General features: G+C 45.2%; 1 protein-coding gene across 1 annotated transcript in view; it reads left to right on the plus strand.

Annotated features, from left to right (window-relative positions):
* Positions 1–26,463, plus strand: part of LOC126474310 (proton-coupled amino acid transporter-like protein pathetic) — a 129,911-nt gene that overhangs the window by 25,788 nt on the left and 77,660 nt on the right. Inside the window, exons 3-4 of the mRNA XM_050101776.1 lie at positions 11,102–11,252; positions 13,650–13,771. Coding sequence (XP_049957733.1) covers positions 11,102–11,252; positions 13,650–13,771 — 273 coding nt within the window. The remainder of the gene's footprint in view (positions 1–11,101; positions 11,253–13,649; positions 13,772–26,463) is intronic.

Below are 26,463 nucleotides of genomic sequence, written 5' to 3' on the forward strand. Positions count from 1 at the left end.
TAAATGTGATTTGCAGAGTATCCATGTAAATGTAGATGGAGCAACACCTCCAAATCAAGTATTCAGGTCATTCTCCAGAATGTGCGCGAAGTTTGTCCTACACACCTTGGCTCCAAAAAGAAAATAACGATGAGTGGATGATTGCCGGGACTCGATTGAAAAGCAGACAGTTCCTTTTTCGGAAGAAATCGTCACAGGCGGAGAGGCTTGGAGTTATCAATAAGCACCTTTCGCAAGAAGACAATGAGCAGAAATTCACATGCAGGTCAACGCTCTGACGACATGACCGACATTCAAGTCAATGTCACGCACGAGTTGAACATCCGAAAGAAAGACTTTTCCCGATAGCTTCACCTGGTTGCATGAAAGTTCTGTGCGTTTCATTCAGTTGAGCAGACTATGTAGAACACTGAAAGCATTAAAACCACCATCTAACTGTTTCTCTATTTTTCATTAATCCATTTTAGAAACTATTTGGATTGACGAGGTATTTCTATCTAACAATGAGTTACTAAATAATTTTAGGTGCAACCACACCTAAAGGAACAATACGTTCAGAACACAGAAGGTTGTTTTATGAATTGTAGCGTATTTATTCTAGAACGTCTTGCAGAGACCACATTAAAAGAACAGAATTTTAAAAATGTTACGTAGTACTATGTCAGTTAATGTAGTTTGTCGGTTAGATTATTTTGTTTTTAAAAAAGTGTGAAGTTTCATTTATATTAGATTAGATGAGCTGAGATCTGACATTTTCTCCGCTTGGTTACTATCCAAAAACTGCAGTCGTAAATTAGAAAGAATGTACATATAAGTCTAGAAATAAATGTTTGTATAGATGTCGGCCACTTTACTTGTTCCGAAAATGATAATGGGTGCTGTCCCCCTGTTGATTTTCATCGTACATTCCCTGTTGGTTGTGTTTCTTAGACCTCTCACTGTGATGCTATTGCCAGATACGGCACACACAACGTCAACAATGAGATGGAGTCGTAATATTCCACGCGAGAAATGGTGCACTGCTGTGGTTCAGCCAACGGCGTTAATCAACAGGTACGTGGAATATATGTGAAAAAAAAAGACATCAGCCGGTTGTCCTAGCGGCTTGGAGACACGCGACCATCTGCAACAAGGATCACGGGTCGCGATTAATCTCGCACGGTTCGCAGGCCGGTGCTGTGACGAGCGGAAAACGGCCGTGAAACAAGCGTACGAAGAACCGGAGCTTCTGATGGCATAATTAAGATCAATTAACAGATTACATGTTATTACGTTGGTGCATAACTCGTTGCGTTTTTGTTGTACATGTTAGTATTCCAGTTCCTGTGGGTTCCTTTATCGGTTGTCGTCTATTATTTGTGGTCCAGTGTTGCTGTTTGAGTTTACATATTGGCATTTTGTCATTTGAAGAGAATGAGCGGAGCTGTGGACCTTAGAAAATGGAGTCCCAAGCGGAGAAATCTGAATATTTCACACTTATTTTTCTGCTTGAGTTCAGTAGAGGGGTGACAGTGGCGGAGGCAGTCACAAACATTTGTGCTGTGTATGGGGACACCGCCACTGGGCAAAGCACGGCAAGATAATGGTTTTCTTGTTTTAAAGAGAATCATTTTGACATTACTGACTCTCCTCATTCAGGAAGGCCTTCCCGATTTGATGTAGATCGCTTAAACGCATTAATCCACAATGATCCACCTCATTGTATACAATAACTGGCAAATAAATTGTGATAATACCAGTATTGTGGGACGTGCAATGGGGAAGGTTCAAAAATCGGGTGTATGAGTACCGCATGAAACGTTGTTGTGATGCCTCGTGTAAGGAGGAGAAATGCGTACCATCACGTTTCCGACTTAGATAAAGGTCGGATTGTAGCCCATCGCGATTGCACTTTATCGTATCGCGACATTGCTGCACGCGTTGGTCGAGATCCAATGACTGTTAGCAGAATATGGAATCGGTGGGTTCACGAGGGTAATACGGAACGCCGTGCTGGATCCCAACGGCCTCGTGTCACTAGCAGTCGAGATGACAGGCATCTTATACGCATGGCTGTAACGGATCGTGCAGCCACGTCTCTATCCCTGAGTCAACAGATGGGGACGTTTGCAAGACAACAACCATTTGCACGAACAGTTCGACGACGTTTGCAGCAGCATGGACTATCAGCTCGGAGACCACGTCTGCGGTTACCCTTCACGCTACATCACAGACAGTATTGCCTGCGATGGTGTACTCAACGACGAACCTGTGAGCACGAATGGCAAAACGTCATTTTTTCGGATGAATCTAGGTTCTGTTTACAGCATCATGATGGTCGCATCCGTGTTTGGCGACATCGCGGTGAACGCACATTGGAAGCGTGTATTCGTCATCGCCATACTGGCGTATCACCCTGTGTGATGGTATGGGATGCCATTGGTTACACGTCTCGGTCACCTCTTGTTCGCATGGACGGCACTTTGAACAGTGGACGTTACATTTCAGATGTGTTACGACCCGTGGCTCTACCCTTCATTCGATCCCTGGGAAATCCTACATTTCAGCAGGATAGTGCACGACCGCATGTTGCAGGTCCTGTACGGGCATTTCTGGATACAGAAAATGTTCGACTGCCGCCCTGGCCAGCACATTCTCCAGATCTCTCACCAACTGAAAACGTTTGATCAATGGTGGCCGAGCAACTGGCTCGTCACAATACGCCAGTCACTGCTCTTGATGAACTGTGATATTGTGTTAAAGCTGCGTGAGCAGCTGTACGTGTACACGCCATCCAAGCTCTGTCTGACTCTATGCCGAGGCGTATCAAGGCCGTTATTACGGCCAGAGCTGGTTGTTCTGGGTACTGATTTCTCAGGATCTATGCACCCAAATTGCGTGAAAATGTAATCACATGTCAGTTCTAGTATAATATGTTTGTCCAATGAATACCCGTTTATCATCTGCATTTCTTCTTGCTGTGGCAATTTTAATGGCCAGTAGTGTACAATCACAAAAATCAGCTGGCGGCCATACGTCCATCTCTGCTTGCTCGTCATCAATTGGCTCGCTCACGACATCGACCATTCCTATCCTGTATCATTACTGGTGTCGACAAATGGTGTCTTTATGCTAACATAATGCAAAGAAAGTAATGGCTGACCCCAAACAAAGCAGAAACTCCCTGTACAAAAACCTGCTCACATCCACAGAGGATAATGTTATGCATCCGCTTGATCAACGACGCTGTCATATACTACGAATTGCTTCTCCAAGGTGTTTATTGTCAAAAATGGAGGCGTCTTCTAGTAACGGTTCAAGAAGAGTGACTAGGAAGGCCGCATGATGTGATGCTACTCTGCGATAACGCCTGGCCGCATTCTGGTAGACTGACGGAAACTCTATACAGGCTCTGAGCACTATGAGACTTAACATCTGAGGACATCAGTCCCCTAGAACTTAGAACTACTTAAACTTAACTAACCTAAGGACATCACACACATCCATGCCCGAGGCAAGATTCGAACCTGCGACCGTAGCGGTCGCTCGGTTCCAGATTGAAGCGCCTAGAACCGCTTGGCCACAAACTCTATACAGGAATTTGTTTGGGAAGTCATTCCGCACCCATCCTATTCCCTGAACTGGCCGCCTCAGGTTTTCACCTTTTCCTGTCTCTATCGAATAACCTTCAAAAACTTTTCCGGATGAAGATGCTCTCCGAGCATGCACGACGAGTTCTTCGACTCAAAACTACGTAATGTATACAGTCACTGAATCGAAAAAATACCCCATCGTTGTCAGACTGTTGTAAACAGCGAAGGAGAATATAGTATTGATGACTAAAGTCTCTCTTATGCGAATCTGTTGCGTTCATTAAACTTATGGAAAAGAGCTACAAACTTACACACCAACTCAATGTTTACGGATGAGGCATGATTCTCCTAAAACAGTAAATTAAATTACCACATTATCCACGGAGAGTAACTGGTTCGTTGATTGGAAAGTGGGAAAATGCTGTCAGTCTGCAAAGGAGACTGTTTGCAAGAACCTCATGTGACCCATCGTAGGATATTGTCCTAGTGGTGGGACTCCTACCAAATAGGACTAACAGTGGGCACTGACGTTGTACAAAGAATGGCGGCACAAATAGTCACAGGTTCCTTTGATCCACTGTAGACCGTCACACAGATGCTGAAAAACTTGAATGGACAGGCGCTTGAAGGTATTTTACTCTACCCTCGTACAAGACTGCTTACATAGAGTCAAGAATTAACTTTAGGTGAGGTATCTAGGACTATACTAAAGCAGAAGCGACCGAGATTTCGGGTCGCGGGCCTTGCCGGGGCACGGGTGCAAAGCGCTAGCCTCGCTTCAGGGGAAAAGATCGAACGCGCAGATATAAATGGGAGCGCAATCGCACTGTATACGACTTGGTATTATAGTTCACATTTCTCAACAAGATAGATCACAAACGAAATAAATTTTCAGTGTTATCTGATTACTTTCGGTGCCCTGAAGACATAATTTCTATCTGGCGTAAACTGACTGTATACGTACAAACGCATATAATTTCTTAGACTTTCGCACTCAATTTGCCACGTAATAGTGACTTATTTAGTCTCATAATTTAAAAAAGGATTTTCACACAAATATGTCGATCGAAATATTACAGCTCCTTTACAACTTCACGCTGGACACATCAGAACTTCACCTGAGGAAAGCAATGTAGACGTCCTGGACAGTTTTAATGCAGAAAGATTTTTCATTCAAACTGGAATTAACTCGCGTATCGATCAATTACATCTGCACATGCGCAGATGTAAGATTTACAGTGTCTTAAAGCCTTTATTAAACTATCCTTTAATTATTTGAAGTTCTCAATAAATTCTTCAAACCTCTCGTTGAGCTTAGGGATCTAGACTGCCTTTATCAGAATATGTATCTTCTACAACGCGATTTTCTTTTGAAATGCATCCCCATCCAATCAGAAAGAAGTTACCTACGAATGTCTTACTGTGGACAGTGTGCAGTGAAGTCCACTTAAAATGCGAAGTCTAGAATCTTTTCCGGATGTTCTAATGTTCTTTTCTGCACTCCTTTTTCGTACATATATTCAACAATAGCAAATTTTAAACGGAAAAATTGTTTCAGGCATGCCCACTGACTTAATCAACGTATTTTCCAGTAACATGTGAAGAATACATATTCGCCGTTGATTTCCATTGAAAACTGTTGCAACTTACAATGGAATAACGTGTTCGACTTCAGAAATTTTACCATTCGTAACAACAATTGCATCATGTGTTCTCCATGGCTGCAAATTTTGCACAAAGCGCTTCTTCTTACAGAACTATTAATCCCCTTTGTCGATCGTTGTACGTCTTTGCTCTTTTGTTGTCAACTAAATATTTAAATTCTTTCTGCATGGTATTTTAATGTCATTTTGTAGCAAATATGCAGTACATGGAGCTTACGCGACGTGGGATTTGTCATTCCGCCCTTCTGTCATTCTCATTCATTTCAGAAGACTGTATTATTCTTGAACAACCAGGTTAGCAAAGATCGCTGGCAATTCTTTTTATTACTGTGACCGCTTTCGACACATCCGTACTGACCGATGATGATGACAGTGTAGATCTGTCGAAACTGGTCATAGTAATAAAAAGAATTTTTAGCGACCTTGGATAACTTGATTTTTTGAGAATAATATAAGTTTCATATCCCCCCAGACTGAGGCAATGTCAAACATATATTATAGGATTGCGGTGATAGACCACTAGACCGCGTCTTTTCTGCAAAACAGACACTGCACCTGTGAACTTGCTTCAAAACACGAACAAAAAGCGGAGGAGAGCTATAGAGCTTATAATACGGTGATTCCACGATTCTGGCGAACTCAGAGATTTCTGCCGACAGAAAAGTCCCACACCGCACTGCTAAATGAAAGGTATCGCTGTTGCTGGCCGCTGTGGCAGAGCGGTTCTAGGCTTTTCAGTCTGGAACCGCGCGACCGCTACGATCACAGGTTCGATCCTGCCTCGGCCATGGATGTGTGTGATGTCCTTAGGTTAGTTATGTTTAAGCAGTTCTAAGTTCTAGGGGACTGATGACCTTGGATGTTAAGTCCCATAGTGCTCAGAGCCATTGTATCGCTGTTCCGAGTATTTCCGAGAAGGCACGCACAAAGCCTAGTGGCCCCCACACGCTATACGCGCGACGTTTGGCACGCCGTGGCCGGCATTTTACTGAAGCCCTGTACATATCGCTCCCGTAGGGATAGTTAAGACGATGTTACACTAATTACAGCTCGCCTAATGGCATTTAAGCAATCATTGTTCTACTCTTCGTAAACGAGTGTAACGGAAAGAAACCCAAATAACTGGGACAATTGCCATAAATTTCACAGTGGGTTGCACGTTATAAATGTAGTTGGGGATCCAAATGCTACGGGCGAACATGGGAACAAGGCATCAGGTTGCCCTCAGTGTCAGAGTGTTGGCAGAAATTTTGTGTGACACCCTCATCGGGCCTTATAATTTTCCAGGGAAATTATCACGTGCTGTTTACCATCAACATCCGCACCAATAACTATCTCTGCTATTTGAGGGTCTTACTGTTACATGTGAGACAACGAATGTGGCTTAAAAGCGACATTGATTACCAAATTTTCTGTACATCGTACAGCAGAAGTTAACAGAAACGTCAATCAATAGATAGACGAAATAAGTCCAGTAGCCTGGCCTCACAGTTCAACTGACCTCAAAACCGTTACATTTGGACATCTGATTGTTTTGCACATCAATCGAAGAAGCGCACACATTACGGGAGAGTGTGTCGCATGTGACCAGATGCGAGGGCAACCAAGCGTGTTCTCACGAGCTCATGATTCTTTGAGAAGTAGGCTGAACGATGTGAGGCAATTTGTTGTCAATAAACACATGGCAGTCATCGAATAGAATGTACAATATTTCATCGAGTATTCATTACCTGACACATGCTTGTTACTTATTTTCTACTTTTGACTAGTACGACCTCCTTTCGATATACGGTATACAATTTTGAATCAAGCTGTATAAACAGCTTTGCCCACTTTGTTGAAGAAGTTCCGCCTGACTGGGTTGTTCCAAATATTTCATTTTACAGCCTTGTTCCGGTATCTTCCCTTCGATTTTGATCTCAATCCTTCCTTCCCCTTTGTTTACAATCAAGAGTTATACACCACTGGCCATTAAAATTGCTCCACAACGAAAATGACGTGCTACAGACGCGAAATTTAACCGACAGGAAGAAAGTGCTGTGATCGGCAAATGATTATCTTTTCAGAGCATTCACACAAGGATGGCGCCGATGGCTACGCCTACAACGTACTGACATGAAGAAAGTTTCCAACCGAATTCTCATACACAAACAGCAGTTGACCGGCGTTGCCTGGTGAAATGTTGTTGTGATGCCTCGTGTAAGGAGGAGAAATGCGTACCATCACGATTCAGACTTTGATAAAGGTCGGATTGTAGCCTATCGCGATTGCGGTTTATCGTATCGCGACATTGCTGCTCGCGTTGGTCGAGATCCAATGACTGTTAGCAGAACATGGAATCGGTGGGTTCAGGAGGATAATAGGGAACGCCGTGCCGGATCCCAACGGCCTCGTATCACTAGCAGTCGAATGACAGGTATCTTATCCGAATGGCTGTAACGGATCGTGCAGCCACGTCTCGATCCCTGAGTCAACAGATGACACGTTTACAAGAGAACAACCATCTGCATGAACAGTTCGACAACGTTTGCAGCAGCATGGACTATCAGCTCGGAGACCATGGCTGCGGTTATCCTTGACGCTGCATCACACACAGGAGCGCCTGCGATGGTGTACTCAACGACGAACCGGGGTGCACGAATTGTAAAACGTCATTTCTTCGGATGAATCCAGGTTCTGTTTACAGCATCATGATGGTCGCATCCGTGTTTGACGACATCGCGGTGAACTCATATTGGAAACGTGTATTCGTCATCGCCATACTGGCGTATTACCCGGCGTGATGGTATGGGGTGCCATTGGTTACACGTCTCGGTCACCTCTTGTTTCAACGGTGGACGTTACATTTCAGTTGTGTTACAACCCGTGGCTTTACCCTTCATTTGATAGCTGCGAAACCCCACATTTCAGCATGATAATGCACAACCGCATGTTGCAGGTCATCTATGGGCCTTTCTGGACACAGAAAATGTTCGACTGGTGCCCTGGCCAGCACATTGTCCAGATCTCGCACCAAATGAAAACGTCTGGTTAATGGTGGCCGAGCAACTGGTTCGTCACAATACACCAGTCACTACTCTTGATGAACTGTGGTATCGTGTTGAAGTTGCATGGGCAGCTGTACCTGTACACACCATCCAAGCTCTGTTTGACTCAATGCCGAGGCGTATCAAGGCCGTTATTACGGCCAGAGCTGGTTGTTCTGGGTACTGATTTCTCAGGATCTGTGCACCCAAATTGTGTAAATGTAATTACATGTCAGTTCTAGTATAATATATTTGTCCAATGAATACCTGTTTATCATCTGCATTTCTTCTTGGTGTAGCCAATTTAATGGCCATTAATGTACTTTTTCTCTGTTTACTGCCATTTCTTCCTTTCCCAACTCTTGTACCCACAGACTGATGTTGTGTTGGAGCTTTTATTCGCAAAAATCTTCTATCGCGAGACAGTGTGTCAACGTGAAGCCCCCAATCAACTGAAAGAGTTTCATCTGATCATTTACGACGCTAAGGATTTTTATCTTTAATTCTACATGTATACCTTTATTATCAGGTCATAATGTATTACAAACGCTGGGGAGTCGCACTGCAGCCTTGCCGGACTACAAGTGTCATAACGAATGCGTCAGCTCTCCAACTTCCTTTTCTCACGTATTTTCTATATGCACATTGGCTGTTGAAGAATCTACATAAAGCCTAGCCACTATGGAATTTCAGGGTTCTGCTCTCGGGGCCTTGTCGAATGCGTGCATTTGATCCAAACATGCAGCGCGGAAGACCCTATTTTTCTGATTGGTCGTGAGATGAGATCTTAAGTGCCTCAGTTCGAAATCGTGCTGCCCTTCGAATTTGCCTTCACTTCGTTCCTCAATGTAATTTTTAAGAATGAAAGCGATATTTTGCCACTCAGGCTGCAAAATTTTATTACGATCTACTCTCTTTTGTACAAATAGTTTCGGCTTATTAAACCGTTCTCAAGTGCTTCCGTAAAGCTATGTGTAACTGAGATGAATATGGCAGCCAACTGACTTCATGTCTTCTACAGCTAGTGATGGTTTACAATTATAGTGAAAAAGTTACCATGATGCGTGGAATTTTTACTAAAGCTTCTAAACTATCGCGAACCCTATAGCACATCTTGTCACATTTCTGCCATTTTTATCCCCATGACGTTAACTATAGTGCAAAATTCAAACTAACCTTTTTAAGCAGAAACAAGTCGTGTTATTAACTGGAGAAATGTCATATTCACTCAACATACACTACTGGCCATTAAAATTGCTACACCAAGAAGAAATGCAGATGATAAATGGATATCCATTGGACAAATATATTACACTAGAACTAACATGTGATTACATTTTCACGCAATTTCGGTGCATAGATCCTGAGAAATCAGTACCCAGAACAACCACCTCTGGCCGTAATAACGGCCTTGATACGCCTCGGCATAGAGTCAGACAGAGCTTGGATGGCGTGTACACGTGCAGCTGCTCACGCAGCTTTAACACAATATCACAGTTCATCAAGAGCAGTGACTGGCGCATTGTGACGAGCCAGTTGCTCGGCCACCATTGATCAAACGTTTTCAGTTGGTGAGAGATCTGGAGAATGTGCTGGCCAGGGCGGCAGTCGAACATTTTCTGTATCCAGAAATGCACGTACAGGACCTGCAACATGCGGTCATGCATTATCCTGCTGAAATGTAGGGTTTCGCAGGGATCGAATGAAGGATAGAGCCACGGGTCGTAACACATCTGAAATGTAACGTCCACTGTTCAAAGTGCCGTCCATGTGAACAAGAGGTGACCGAGACGTGTAACCAAAGGCACCCTATACCATCACGCCGGGTGGTACGCCAGTATGGAAATGACGAATACACGCTTTCAATATGCGTTCAGCAGGATGTCGCCAAACACGGATGTGACCATCATGATACTGTAAACAGAACCTGGATTCATCCGAAAAAATGACGTTTTGCCATTCGTGCACACAGGTTCGTCGTTGAGTACACCATCGCAGGCGATCCTGTCTGTGATGTAGCGTCAAGGGTAACCGCAGCCATGGTCTCCGAGCTGATAGTCCATGCTGTTGCAAACGTCGTCGAACTGTTCGTGCAAATGGTTGTTGTGATTCGAGCCCGCTGGGATCCAGCACGGCGTTCCGTATTACCCTCCTGAGCCCATCGATTCCATATTCTGCTAACAGTCACTGGATCTCGACCAATGCGAGCACCAATATCGCGATACGATAAACCGCAATCGCAATAAGCTACAATCCGACCTTTATCAAAGTCGGAAAGGGACCAGGGTGAGGTCTATTTTCGAAAGAAAGCACATTTAATTACTTCAAAGAAATCAGCTTAATTAAGAAAAATTAATTAGTGATTTCGTGGGAAACTGAAATTTTTTCCGAAGAGCTGATGTCAATGAAGTGTCAAAAAAGTTCATCTCCTCATATCCTAGCTGTTTTGAGCACAAAACTTAAATTGTTTTGAGATTCAGCTGTCAAAATGGTTTATTTCAAATCAAGTAGTAAACTCTGGACTTTCGATAACACTAGATTCTAGGTGAGTAAATGAAGTGTTAATAAGATTATGTGTTCTAAACATAACTAGAAAGCAAAAAAAAAAATTAAAATCGCTGAAATAATTTGTGAAATCTTTTATCTAAAAGTAAGAAATCAAGTACGTTAGCGTATGAATGACGCTCGAAATCATGTACAAAAAATTAGGCTAATCAAATACTTCTCTAATCTATTTCATTTCTTACTTTTAAAGAAATCATTTCACGGACCATTTCACCAATTTTTTTCAGTTTGTTTTAGTTGTGTTCTTAATGTCAATGTCTGCTCATGGCTACAGGGACCTGGGTTCGCTGATGCACCTGCTGAAAGGCAGCCTCGGTTCCGGGATCCTGGCGATGCCGATGGCCTTCAAGAACGCGGGAACCGTCGTCGGCTTCGTTGGGACCGTCCTCATCGGCACGCTCTGCGCGCACTGCGTCCACATGCTGGTCAGTGGTGACACCAAGTCTTCTTCTTAATATCTGCCTGTTATCCAGAGGAAACATACCTTTTGTTTGTTACTGGTGTGATTACTGTGCTGGACCAACGCTTTGTACCAGTTATGCAAATTAAGCTCATGTTGTTCACCTCTTTTATGATGACCTCTGAGTGCCAGACTGCTGAAGGTAAATTAACAAGAATCAGATTCATACGAGGGTCGACAACATTTTACGTTAACTAAAAGTGATTAAAACGGAAACACATAGATTTTCTGAGCGTAGAAGCTAGCAGGTGGAGAAGCTTGAACAATGGATTACCACAAGGATCAGTTCTGGCTCCCATGCCGTTTAATTTGCACGTTCACGACATTACAGCTATTACTTCCAAGAAAATTCAGAATACAAATGACCTGCCAATATTACGTCAGAACAAAAATGTCTAGCATTCTAAAAATACTCTCTAAATTGACATTATCATACTAAATCAGTACTTTTGCAAACGGAGACTCCAACCAAACTTGGAAAAAGCGCTCCATCTCCGTAATAAAGTGTCACATTGGAAGTTACATATGCTTCTGTATGAGGTCGAAGATTGCCATAATTACATCCCTAAATATCTAGTTGTTACCATCGATGAGACACAGTCATTTAAGTAACACTGCACAAAACTTGTCAAAGAAGCTTGGCTCAAGGATAGATCGATTCCACAATATAGCCTGGAACAGCTGGGGAGTAAATGTAGATACTCTACATAATGCTACATTTTCACTCAGTTTCTGAATATCGTGCACCATTACGGAAAAACAGCATACATATAACCAGGATAGATGCACATCTGAATGAGGCCATGGAGACAATTACTGCCATCGACAGCTGTAGTCTCATTCACTTTTTCTAGAAGAAACGTTTTCAGGGTGCAAATTGTTAGAGCCGTAAAAGAACTCATTTCTGAGAAAAGTTTCCAGACACCACCACCTATACACCTGAAGTCACACAAGCTAGGTTGGGTCGATCTTTTGGACGTGTCACCAATAAATAGAAAGAAAGCTGGAATGAATATCCACATCAAAATACACACCTAATTCCAAACCTAGTGCCAGATATTTCATGGTTTGATCTTCTTCGTTTCGAATTTTCGAGACTCGTTCGCATGCGAACAGGTCAATTGAGATGTGCCATGTCATGAAGAAGTGAGGCTATTGTGAAAGTGCAGCATGTGGTTATGGTGCATAGGAACAGACAGTAGGACAGTCACGGAGAACCACCCACTCCACGCATTTAAATGAGTCCTGAAAGACTTACGTGAACTGATACCAAGTGTTTGGTAGTCAAATATACACATTTTCCTGTACATTCATAAACCTTCCCTTTCTGTAAAATTGCCTTTGTTTTCCTTAGACATAAGGTGTGAGGCGTACAGGTACAGATACTGTGACAATTGGTTCCTTAATATATTCTCACTTGCGTGTTGTAATTGTTTTTTCTCTATGTCTAGCAGTCTTCTGGCAAAAACATCACATAATATACTACCTAATGTTTTCTGTATGGTCATAATTGTGGATGAAGTGGACTACGCCTGACAGTGTAGGCTTTCCATTTTGCGTCTGTGCATAACTTCTATAACGGACCTGCTGCCCGGGGAAAAATAAGCATTAATGGCTTTCTTGTGCCATGGGTACATGGGGATAGCAACCAACTTGATAACATACTACTTATAATAACTCTCCGTAAATATTGATGTAACGGTGTTCAGTACACTGTCCTCAGTCATCAAGAGTAATATCTGCTCTTATATCCGTAACACTCTGCATATTTCTTCCACCTTTCTGCTTTCTCTCTCTCTCTCTCTCTGTTATACCCCTAAAACCCTGTATGTTTCTTCCACCTTTCTGCTCTTTCTGTGTATCTCGCCCTCTCTCTCTCTCTCTCTCTCTCTCTCTCTCTCTCTCTCTCTCTGTCATGAATAGAAATATCTGCTCTTATATCCCAACTTTCTGCTCTCTCTCTCTCTCTCTCTCTCTCTCTCTTTCTCTCTTTCCACTGCATATTACTGCCCTGCCATCCAGCGCTAAATATTCGCACATTCGTTTTAATATATAGGGTGCTTGTCTTTCCTCAAAAAGTCTGTTTAACTTTCGTAGAGGTAAATTGCACCCGAAGATGAACTTGAGCTATCGACAAGCATTAATATGCACATGAACATGAGCTGTTAACAAACATTAAAATTATCACGAGTTTTAACTGTTCTAAGGCGTGTGTATATGGCTTAACACACGAACAAGAGCTGACAACAAACATTAACGTGGTTTAGTCTTTGTGCTGCAATTTTCACTGTGCAGGAGCCCAGATTGTACTCTTGAGCCGTAGCGGCACCAGTGTAACAGCAGCGCGCTTGTTTTGTTGCAGGTGCGGTCGTCCCACATCGTGTGCCGGAGGGCCCGTGTCCCAATGCTGGGGTTCGCGGAGACGGCGGAGTACGCCTTCCTGTATGGGCCGAGCCGCCTCAAGGCATGGGCCCGCTTCTCCAGGTGTGTCTCCTTATAAAGCAGCGGTCTACAGGGCACAGGCAGAACTGTCCCTTCCATCAGCAGTTCACTAACTGTGGTTTCAAATATCTACCGTTGCTGCTGTTGATACTTTTCTCCACATCATCCATTCGAGGTGTCGGATGAAAAGTGCTGTGGACGGACAATGCAGCCAGTCCACAGTGACGGGTAGCCGAAAGAAAGGCACGCGTACACACACGCCGACTGGCGTGAAGTCTGGAACAGGATAACTATTGAATGCTAATAAGAAAAGTATGCAGCTCCTCGAATACTTAACTTTAATTCTTTGTTGGTTTACACGTTCTTCTTGAGACATTTATACGATAATTATCAAACTATGTAAGGCTAATGGCGCCTTGCTAGGTCGTAGCCATGGACTTAGCAGAAGGCTATTCTAACTGTCTCTCGGCAAATGAGAGGAAGGCTTCGTCAGTGTAGTCGCTAGCAAAGTTGTCGTACAACTGGGGCGAGTGCTATTCCGTATCTCGAGACCTGCCTTGTGGTGGCGCTCGGTCTGCGATCACACAGTGGCGACACGCGGGTCCGACATGTACTAAATGGACCGCGGCCGATTTAAGCTACCACCTAGCAAGTGTGGTGTCTGGCGGTGACACCACAAAAAGTGTGTTGGATAGCTAGCAATAGGCGACAGTTAGCACCGGGAGCCAGAGAGACAGGGGATTTCCCCTCCTCTCTCCTGACATCCTATGCTGAGCCAGTCGCGCAAACTGTTAGTTCGTGCATGACACATATGACAGCGTATCGTAAATGTTCATGAGATAAATTAATGCAGTAATTAATCCAGAGTTTGAGCTTCATCACGTCTACAGTTTCCTCAAAGTCCATTAAAAACAAATTCGTAGTAAGTGAGATATAGGCATGCGTATTCAAGTGCAGAGATATGCAAACAGGCAGAATACGGCGCTGCGGTCTGCAACGCCTCTGTAAGACAACAAGTGTCGGCGCATTTGTTAGATCGGGTACTGCTGCTACAATGGCAGGTTATCAAGATTTAAGAGAGTTTGAACGTGGTGTTATATTTGGCGCTCGAGCGATGGGACACAGCACCTGCGAGGTAGCGATTAAGTGGGGATTTTCCCATACGACCATTTCACGAGTGTACCTTGACTATCAAGAATCCGGTGAAACATTAAATCTCTGACATCGCTGCCACCGGAAAAAGATACTGCAAGAACCGGACCAACGACGACTGACCGAAATCGTTCAACGTGACAGGAGTGCAACCCTTCCGCTGGGTCATCACCAAGTGTCAGCATGCGAACCTTTCAACGAAACATCATCGATATGGGCTTACGGAGCCGAAGGCCCAGTCATCCACCCTTGATTACTGCACGACACAAAGGTTTATGCCTTGCCTGGGACCGTCAACACTGACATTGGACTGTTGATAACCGGAAACATGTTGCCTGGTCGGACGAGTCTCGTTTCAAGTTGTATCGAGCGGATGGACGTGTGCGGGTGTGTAGAGAAGCTCAAGAATCCATGGACCCTGCATGGCGGCAGCGGACTGTTCAAGCTGGTGCAGGCTCTATAATGGTGTGTGGTTTGTGTAGTTGGAGTGATATGGGACCCCTGACACCTCTAGATACGACTCTGAAAGGTGACACGTACGTAAGCACCCTGTCTGACCACTTGCATTTATTCATGTCCATTGTGCATTCCGACCCACGTGGACAATTCCAGTAAGAAAATGCGACACCCCACATCCGAAATTCCTACAGAATGGCTTCAGGAACACTTCCCTGAGTTTAAACACTTCCGCTGGCCACCAAACACCTCAGACATGTACATTATTGAGCACATCTGGGATGCCTTGCAACATGCTGTTCAGAAGAGATCTCCACCCCCTCGTGCTCTTACGGATTTATGGACAGCCCTGCATTATTCATGGTGTCAGTTCCGTCCAGCACTACTTCAGACATTAATCGAGTCCATGCCACGTTGTGTTGCGACACTTCTGCGTGCTCGATGGGGAAGTTCTGCCAGTTTCTTCGGCTCTTCCGTGTATTTGTCAGTTTTATCAATAATTTAAATTTTGACTTAGAATGAAGTGAAATATCACAAGTTATCTACCCACTGCATATAAATAAGGACCTAGATATTTCAGGACCAAATATGGCGATGAAAAAATAATGACGTACCAAATTTCGAGGCAATTAATATATCATTATATGGTCCAGTGACGACAAACTATTGGTGTTTATTGAAGTACTCGATCTAAATTTAAACAGTATATGTTTGAACATTTGATAAAAGTTTGCATAATATTTCATATCTGAACTGTACCTTGTATTGTGGATAGAAGACAGTTTATGTGAAATGTTGTTATTTTGTACTTGTGATACCAACAATGGTTAAATTATTTCAGGAGCTATTTCCTCATTACTTCACATTATTGAGAAAGAGTTATTTTGCAGCTATGAAGAGCCGCAAATTTTAGGAAGGAAAATGTAGACTACAGCTAACACGTTTACGACTATTTTGCGGTTAATAAACTTAGTAGTTTACAGACCCATGTTGCTTGGATGGACACTATAACAAGAAAACCAGCCCATTGCCCCACAGAGGGTCCCAGAGGGTCGTTCAATTGTAACATAGACTAAGCATGAAATTCCGAGATGGCCACGAGATGTCAGCATAGCCGAAAGGGAGAAGTGACGTAACTGTGGTGACATGTGAATTTACAGAGACAGCTGCTCAATCGTTAACAGTATAGATGTGTGATAGACACGTCCATCCTGGGACAATACGGCATTGGTCAATTTTTGTATAAAGCAAACATCATGGGTTGGGTTGGGTTGGTTTGGTGGAAGAGACCAAACAGCGAGGTCATCGGTCTCATTGGATTAGGGAATGACGGTGTAGGAACTCTGCCATCCCGGCTTTTATCTGAAGCGATTTAGGGAAATCACGGAAAACCTAAATCAGGATGGACGGACACGGGACTGAACCGTCGTCCTCTCCAGTCCAAAAGCGTCACAGCAAATGCAGTTTATAGCCGAGCACGGCCCGTGTAAAAACAACTGTACTCCAAACGTAGCGCCCCCTACAGATTACGACGGATCTCTCTGGCCAATGGCAGTGACCTGTAATCGATGATGGAAGCTTCTCGTTAGACTTGCCTGTGTAGGAGTCTGCGCATCGTAAGCATACCATATCTACCGACTGCCAAGTTCTTTGGGAAGTGAACGTTCGGTGGACATTGTCGTCCTGACGATGCGGGTCTTGTGATTTGAGCGCGAGTGTGTTTTGAAATGTAAACTGGGAGTCGAGCCAAGTAGGCAGAATATTGAGGAACAGAGTTATATCGAATATTACTGACTATTAAAAATGAAATAACTGTCGACGATAGGTAGGGAAGTGGAATTAAATATAAACTATTAATTAGAGAACTCAAAGAACAGATGGCAATAAGGAATTCTTGATGGAAGTTCTAGTTTAAAGTCGCTGAAGTGGTAGTTTAATAATCATGCGTAATTTTCACGGAGACATTTCCAGAATGGTACCAAGCAGAGTAAATGTAGTATTACAAAAGTAGTGGCGGGAGTGAATGTGCACTGCAGATTGTCAACGTTGCAGCTTTGCGTAATAAACTGTCACTAAAAATTACAAACGCCGTTCGTGTGTGTTACTGAATATAAAACAGGTGCATAATATCATTTATTGAAGTGCAATGAAGAATAATCAGGCCTCATTTAAAAGAATCGAAACAGAGATGCGGATTTGGTGCTCGGCACTCGCTTACAGACTGCTAAACTCCATGTGAGTTATTCGCTCCCAAATAAACAATAACTTCTAATTAATTTTGTAACCAGTAATAACTATTGAAACATAGCAAGGAAGGTCTGGAAGCTTGCAATGACTGTAACCAATGGCTGTGAGCATTAGCGATGGATACGTACATACAGCAATGTACAGAGATCAAGGCTACCCCGACACCTTGAAATCAAGCAGGAAGATTTACGCATGTGAATCAGAAGGACGGGAGAGAATGCTTAGAGCGCGTTGTGGTATAGACGAAACATGGTACCATTATTTCCAGCCGTCAACAAACAGGACGAGTTAGGAATGAAGACATTCGCCGTCACCCATGTCAAAGTAGGCCCACCTACCAGCTGTAGACGGCAGTGGCGAATACAATCAGCGCTCCAACATTTTACTTCAGCATGCAAGGTCTCACTAACAAAGCAGCGCAGGTCATTTAGTGTTCATCACGATGGGAGTCTTGGATCAGCTGCCCAACAGCCCAGACCTACCAGCTTACAATTATCATACACTGAAGAGCCAAACCAAATGGTACACCTGCGTATTTTAGTGTAGGACCCCCGCGAGCACGCAGAAGGGCTGCAGCAGTTGGTGGTATGCACCCGACGTCTGAAGTAGTGTTGGAGAGAACTGACACCATGAATCCTGCAGGGTTGTCCGTAAATCCGTCACAGTACGACGGGGTGGATATCTCTTCTGAACAGAACGTTGGAAGGCAACCCGGATGTGCTCAGCGCTGTTCATGCCTGGAAAGTTTGGTGGCCAACGGAAGTGTTTAAACTCAGAATAGCGTTCCTGGAGCCACTCTGTAGCATTATGGACGTGTGGGGTGTCGCACTATCCTCCTGGAATTTCCTAAGACCGTCGGAATGAACAATGGACAAGCTTGGATGCAGGTATCAGAAAGAATGCTGACGTACGTGTCACCTGTCAGAGTCGTATCTAGAGGTAGCAGGGGTCCCATATGTCTCCAACTGCAGACGCCACACACCATTACAGAGCCTCCACCAGCTTGAACAGTCCCCTGCTCACAAGCAGGGTACATCCGCTTGATACACTTTGAAACGAGACTCGTCCGCCCAGGCAACATGTTTCCAGTCATCAACAGTTAAACGTCAGTGTTGGCGGGTCAGGCGAGTCCTAAAGCTTTGTGTTTAGCAGCCATCAAGGGTATGCGAGTGGGCCTTTGCCTTCTAAAGCACATATCGATGATGTTTCGTTGAATGATCCGCACGCTGACACTTGTTGATGGCGCAGCATTGAAATCTGCAGCGATTTGCGGAGCGGTTGTACTTCTGTTACGTTGAACGATTCTCTTCAATCGTCGTTGTTCCCGTTCTTGCAGGATCTTTTTCCATCCACAGCGATGTCGGAGATTTGATGTTTTACCGATTTCCTGATACGGTACATTCGTGAAGTAGTCGTACGGGTAAACCCCCACTTCATCGCTACCTCGCATACGCTGTGTCATATCGTTGGTGCGTCGACTATAACATCACGTTCAAGCTCACCTAAATCTTGATAACCTGATGCTGTAGCAGCAGCAACCGATCTAACAACTGCGCCAGACACTTGTTGTCTTACATAGGCGTTGCCGACCGCAGCGCCGTCTTCTGCCTCTTTACATATCTATGTATGCTTATACCCGTTTCTTTGGCGCGTCAGTGTACGTATCGTCCATTGACCTCTGAGAGGTCAGTGTTCCATCCGGCGTCAAGGGGTGTGTGAACAGTGACTCCATCATCGACCTTCGTCTTTTTTCACGGAAGGTGTAATAAAATTACACCATGGTTGGAAAAGTAACCTGATGAGTTACGATGATTATCTGTAGACTCTGTCCAAGCCTCATTGCTATGATTCTCAACGCCTCTAGTGTCCTTTGGCCATTAAAGTATCTGCAATGCCTCAAACACTGGTCTACAGGACGTAACAAAAAGATACGTCCCAACTTTCAGGAAACATTCCTCACACATATAGGAGTAAAATGTGTTATACTGACGCGTGTGTGTTTGGAAACGCTCTTTTTTCACGCTCGAGGGCATTTTCTGCTTTTATTCATTATCACATTAATCATGAGAAACACACTGAAACAGAACGTACCAGGATTACATGAAGCGTTTTCGTACATGAAATTTTCAGAATAGCCCGATGTTTACGTTGGTTAGTATGTACAGTAAATTGCAATTCTTAGTTCACCGCCAGGTTTGTTGTTCCGTCCGAACGAAGCTAATGTTTAGATGTACTCACTACATTGCGTGTGATGAAATACGACTAACTCCATTGTGTTGACATGCGATTAACTTCAAAGCTTGCGTAGAAATGCGACAAAGTTCAGTGCTCTATTAACAACAAGCACATAGCATCAGCCGTTTAGTGTTTACCACGGACTGTGCAAGCACGGAGCATCAAATGTCTAGTGTTCATCAAGGCCGTGGTTTCCGATGCAGTGGAAGAGAAATGTATTCAAATGGGCAACTGGCAGACACCAGGATGTTTCAAGAAATTGATCGTCGTATTAGGGCGGACGGGAATTTAAGCCTACTGCTTGCGACTGGGTAAGGCCTCGGAGGACGAGGATACCTCAAATGGCCGAGGAATGTCTTTGTGCAATTGATGATAACTCTAGTGTGAACACAAACCGGTTGCAACAAGTGACACTGACCGTATGACTGCTCCTGCTAACGAAGGACATTTTGAGCACTTCACTTAGGAAAGTGTTTCGTGCTGTGCTGATGCGTTCTATCCCTGTGTGTTTCCCATGCTTAATGTGTTGAAGAGTTATAGAAACTGAACTCTGAAATGGAACTAAAGCGTTTCCGCATACATGTTCAGATAATCAAGTTGTGAGGAACGTTTCCTGTACTCTGAATTTAAACGTGCGGACGAAGTAGTGTGTTACTGCTGGATTCTGAGATAAATGGTTTGAGCCTGAGAATAGATTGCTAATCACAACAAATACTATTTTCTTCAGTCTTTCGTCTTGCTTACTTTAACTCCGTGGACATACATGGTGACGAATATTGAACTATATGAAAACAGTGAAAAGAAAACGTAAATTAGCTACAAACGATGGCGTACACATGTAAACGTCACTACAGATATTCGGATTTACGTTATGGCATTCTCGATATTCCTGCCATCATTGGCGATCATGTGGCGCAGACGAATACCGAAATTTTGATTGGCCCCCGAAAGTGTCAGAACATCGATGCTGTCGATGACCTCCAGAATGCATGTTTTCAGCTCAGCATTGGCTTTTCTTTACTATAGCTCCACAACAAGGAATCGCATGTGTTCAGATCCGGAGAATATGGCGTCCAGTCGAGGCCAATGCCAGTGGCCTCTGAGTACCGCAGAGCCAGAATGCGGTCCCCAAAGCGCTCCTCCAGACATCAAACATTCTCCTGCTTCGATGGGGTCGAGCTCCGTCTTGCCTGACCCACATCTTGTCGAAGTCAGTGTCATTTTGGATAATGGGGATGAAGTTGTTGTGTCGGTAGCTGGGCCGACACCTTGAAGTTGAGATGGCTGAAAATGCACGCTAGACTAAAGCAGACGGTCGTGAAGTCTGGAACATGAGAACTTATAAATGAATAAGATGAAAAGTATGTAGGTGCTTATTACTTATCTTTTAATTAGTCCTTGGAATACATCTCTCTTGAATACTCGTAAGCTATAGGCACTGATACAAATGGCGCCTTGCTAGTTCGTAGCCATTAACTTAGCTGATGGCTATTCTGTCTCTCGGCTAATGAGAGAGAAAGGCTTCGTACATCTGGTCGGTAGCTAGGTTCTCGTACAACTGGGGCGAGTGCTCTCTCGTATCACGAGACCTGCCTTGGTGGTGGCGCTAGGTCTGCGATTACACAGTGGCGACACGCGGGTCCGACATGTACTAAATGGACCGCGGCCGATTTAAGCTACCACCTAGCAAGTGTGGTGTCTGGCGGTGACACCACATTCCTCCCCCGCAAATCGGCGAACGGTCGTGTGATAAGGCTTCCGCCCGCCGTGGGGAGGACCACATGTTGACGTATGCGATGAGGTGGGGAGCCTAACAACAGGCGAGGCTGTGCCACCCGCACCCGGCCATTCGGTCCGAGGGGAGCTAGGAAACGCCTGAAAAACTAGTCCAGGGTGCACGTCAACATGCGGTGTATGCGCCCGTAAAGAGACAGGAGGGGCCGAAGGGTCGACCTCCATAGCGTCGGGGTAGCCGACGCGCGATGACGTCATGGGGTCCGGAGCGGGCGGGAGTTCCATGGCGGAGGACAGCTGGTCACGGGAAGCGATCGGCGGCGCGTGACCCTGGGAGGCGCTTGGCGGCTGCAACGAAGCGTCGAATGCGGGCGGCGCCGGCGGGAGAACAAGCGGCGGCGGCGGCGGCGGCTGCTGCTGCTGGGGCGGCGGCGGCGCGTCGCCATGGGGCAAAATGGAAGGCATCGTCGGTAACACCTGGGGATGAGGCGAGCCAGTAGATGGGTCCCCAGGGCGCTGACTGGACGGCACCGTCGCTGAAAGCAGACGGGGAGCGGCAGAACCCGAGCGACGACAGAGGCGCAGCTGATTGAGATGCCGACGCACCTCACCAGAGGCCCCCAAAACCAAATACATCGCGCGGCCGAGGCAGCGAAGAATGCGCCCTGCGAGCCAACGCCGTGAACCTCGATAGTTGCGATAAAATACAACGTCGCCTGGAGCAAAAGCAGGAGTCTGCCGCTGCACAGGAACCTGATGCGGCGGATGCAGCAAAGACATCAAGGTGCGATGAGGACGACCGTGGAGCAACTCAGCCGGCGAGCGACCATCTCGGGGCTGAGAGCGATACGAAGACAAAAAGAGCAACAATGCGTCCTCCCGAGAATGCGACTCTTTCAATTTCAACATCTGTGACTTGAAAGTCCGGACCAATCGTTCAGCGGCACCGTTGGACTGAGGCGAAAACGGCGCGGATGTCAGATGTTGAATACCATTGGCCTGGCAGAAGGACTGAAATTCTGCGGACATGAATTGTGGGCCATTGTCGGAAACAATAGTCTGCGGAAGACCTTCAATGCAAAAGATAGCAGACAACGCTTGGATGGTGGCGGAGGACGTCGTGGAAGACATCCGGACAACAAAAGGAAAATTACTGAAGGCGTCGACCAGAACCAACCATCGAGCATTCCAGAATGGACCAGCAAAATCAATGTGCAAGCGTTGCCAAGGGGAAGTGGCTTTTGGCCACGCAAAGACTTTCCGCGGCGGTGCGGACTGTTGTTCGGCACACGCCGGGCACGAAGAACACATATTCGTAATCGCAGCATCGATTCCGCCCCAAGTACAGTGCTGACGAGCAAGTTGTTTCGTTCGCACTATACCCCAATGTCCTTGGTGAAGAAGCCGTAAAACAGAGGACTGTAACGAACGTGGGACCACGACTCTGGACTGATCATTATCAGAACGCAACAACAAAACACCACGTCGAACAAAAAGTCTCTCCTTGTGAGCAAAAAATCGGCGAACCAACGGATCCTCGATCCGAGACTTTGACAAAGGCCATTGCGTAGCAACAAAACGTAAAACAGTAGCAAGGACAGGGTCAGCAGCTGTGGCTGTAGCGACACGACGAAAATCAATCGGAAACGATTCGACCACTTCATCGGTTTCCGAATCAATGAACATACAAGCAAGTTCGGAAGAATCGAATGCTTTATCCTCAGCAACAGGCAAACGGGACAACGCATCGGCGTTTCCATGCTTAGCAGTGGACCGATACAAGATATCGTAGCGGTACTGCGAGAGGAAAATAGACCAGCGAATGAATTTCTGCGCTGTACGTGGAGGTACAGGCTTGGTCGGATGAAAAAGCGATGTCAAAGGTTTGTGGTCTGTGATGATGGTAAAGTGACGACCATACAAGAAATCATGGAACTTAGTAACACCAAACACGAGAGCCAAAGCTTCTTTCTCTATCTGTGAATAATTTCTTTGCGCAGACGAGAGCAATTTGGACGCAAAGGCAATAGGGCGATCATGGGAGCCAACTTTGTGCGCAAGCACAGCACCGATCCCGAAATCCGATGCATCTACCATCAACAAAAGGGGTTTCTGGGGATCGAATGGCGTAAGGCAAGTATTAGAAAGCAACGCCGATTTCAACTGGCGAAAGGCGCGTTCGCATTCCGTCGTCCAGACGAACGGAACACCTGTTCGGCGTAAGCGATGAAGCGGAGCTGAAATGAAAGAGGCATTGCGCACATTCACTCACACCTTGTGATTCGACATTGTGCAATGTTCTTGCGACCTCCTGACGCAATGCGTGGGGAACATTGCGCGCTCTGAAAAATTTCGGTTGCGCGTTTCCTTCCAGTTCCAAATGTGCTTCATAGTTTTTAGCGCAACCTAAGCCCGGGGCAAAAATGTCTGCAAATTCGTCACACAGCCGAGAAACACTGCCTGTAGGCACAGTCTGATTCACTGATAGGACCTGATTTACAATAGACATGTTAAACAACTTAAATAAATCTAGACCAAACAAGTTCCCTGCAGAAGAAGAACGAAGAACGTAAAGTGACACAAGTTTTGTTTGTCCCTTGTATGTTGCAAGAAGGCTGCACTGTCCTAATACAGGAATTTTCTGTCCGGAATATGTAGTTAGCTTAACATTTGCGGAACGCAACGGAGGTTTGCCCAGTTGTTTGTACGTGTCGTGATTGAGCAATGAAACTGCAGCTCCGGTATCGAGCTGGAATGGTATCACCTTGCCGTCAAAGTCTAAGTCCACAAAAAGTTTATTGTCCTGCTGACGACAAGAGCGACTGTTTTGTGCAATTGGAACAGACACTGGTACAGAATCACTTGCTAATTGACGTGATTTCCGGCGACGTCGACGCACAGTTTTTGTGGGACCAACACAGTTACTGTTAGAGAAAGTGTCACTGGACGAAGTGGAATTAACGACATGAATGTCCATAGGCGAAGGTCCACGAGCCTGAGTGTCCTTGGTTCGATTCCGGCGCGAAGCAAAGGGCCTGGAATGATTGTGATTGTCTGATCTGAGCTTTTTCTGGCAAACACTTTGAACATGATTTTTTCTTATTGCAGAAAAAGCAAATAGCTTGGCGGGACGGGCAATGTTCACGCGAATGTCTAGTAGCACACCGCGGGCATGATTTCACTACATTTGTGGGCTGGCGCGGCACACGTGGCTTAGCGCGCGGCGGCAGCTGCGTTTGTTTGTTCGATGGCAGTTGTGCGGACGTGCGCGAGGCCCGGTTACCGGGCCGCGCAGCGCGTCCAGCGGGCCGGTTAATGTTACACACGGCTGGCGAAGTTTCAAAAGATTCCTGAGCACAGTCAAGTGTGTCCTGTCTATCCAATATGTCTATCACTTGTTGAAGGGAGGGATTAACTAGTTTCAAAATTTGCTCCCGTATGCGAACATCAGAAACGTTCTGTGCAATTGCATCACGCACCATTGTATCTGAATAAGAAAGACCACAGTCACATTCAAAGGCACAGTCCCTAGTAAGTCCTTGCAATGTTGCTACCCACTCCCTATTAGTTTGACCGGCCGTACGTTTTGTACGAAAGAACGTATACCGTTTTGCAACCACATTAACTGTTTCTTTGAAATAGGCATCTAATGCAGACAAAATTTCCTCGTAGGACAGAGTTGCTACGTCGCGTCGGGGAAACAATTTCACTATCACACGGTATGTGGACACACCGACACAAGAAAGCAAAAACGGCTGCCGCTCATTACCTTGAATTCTGTAGGCTGCTAGATGAAAGTTGAACTGGCGAGACCACTCGTGCCAGGTCTCATCGGCTGCCACGTATGGTCGAAAGGGAGGTGCAACAGCGTTTAGTGGCAGCGGTAGCGAAGAAGCGGCGGCGGCCGCATCGGTTTGAATGGTACGTTGACCGTGGACGAGCTGTCCAAGGGCATCCAGTAACGCCTGCGTCTGCTGATTCTGCAAGCGATAAAATTCGGACAGTACATCTGGAGAATGTGGCGAAGCCATGACAATTAAATGTAAGCAATCAGAAAGAATACTTTAAATCGTCGCCAATGTTGTGTCGGTAGCTGGGCCGACACCGTGAAGTTGAGATGGCTGAAAATGCACGCTAGACTAAAGCAGACGGTCGTGAAGTCTGGAACATGAGAACTTATAAATGAATAAGAAGAAAAGTATGTAGATGCTTATTACTTATCTTTTAATTAGTCCTTGGAATACATCTCTCTTGAATACTTGTAAGCTATAGGCACTGATACAAATGGCGCCTTGCTAGTTCGTAGCCATTAACTTAGCTGATGGCTATTCTGTCTCTCGGCTAATGAGAGAGAAAGGCTTCGTACATCTGGTCGGTAGCTAGGTTCTCGTACAACTGGGGCGAGTGCTCTCTCGTATCACGAGACCTGCCTTGGTGGTGGCGCTAGGTCTGCGATTACACAGTGGCGACACGTGGGTCCGACATGTACTAAATGGACCGCGGCCGATTTAAGCTACCACCTAGCAAGTGTGGTGTCTGGCGGTGACACCACAGAAGTCATCTTCCAAAACCTTTACGTACCGTTCGGCAGACACCGTGCCATCAAGGATTATCGCACCGATTATTCCGTGACTGAACATTGCACGCCACACAGTCACCCGTTGAGGTGATTATTGACGAACCCATCCAAATGAAAGTGGGCTTCATTGCTAAACAAAACCATACAGCGCATAATATTTCCCATGATGCTCCGCGGCCAACGGTGCAATTTGAACGTCTTAAAGCAAACCGTTCAGAAGTTATGACGATTTTATTCCATATAATTCAAAAATTGTCACCCTGTGTCTTCAATGATCTAGAATATTTTTAATTTCGTTCCACAATACCAAATGTGAGTATGTTTATCTTTT

Source organism: Schistocerca serialis, chromosome 4 (assembly GCF_023864345.2).
Source record: "Schistocerca serialis cubense isolate TAMUIC-IGC-003099 chromosome 4, iqSchSeri2.2, whole genome shotgun sequence".
Lineage (NCBI taxonomy): Eukaryota > Metazoa > Arthropoda > Insecta > Orthoptera > Acrididae > Schistocerca > Schistocerca serialis.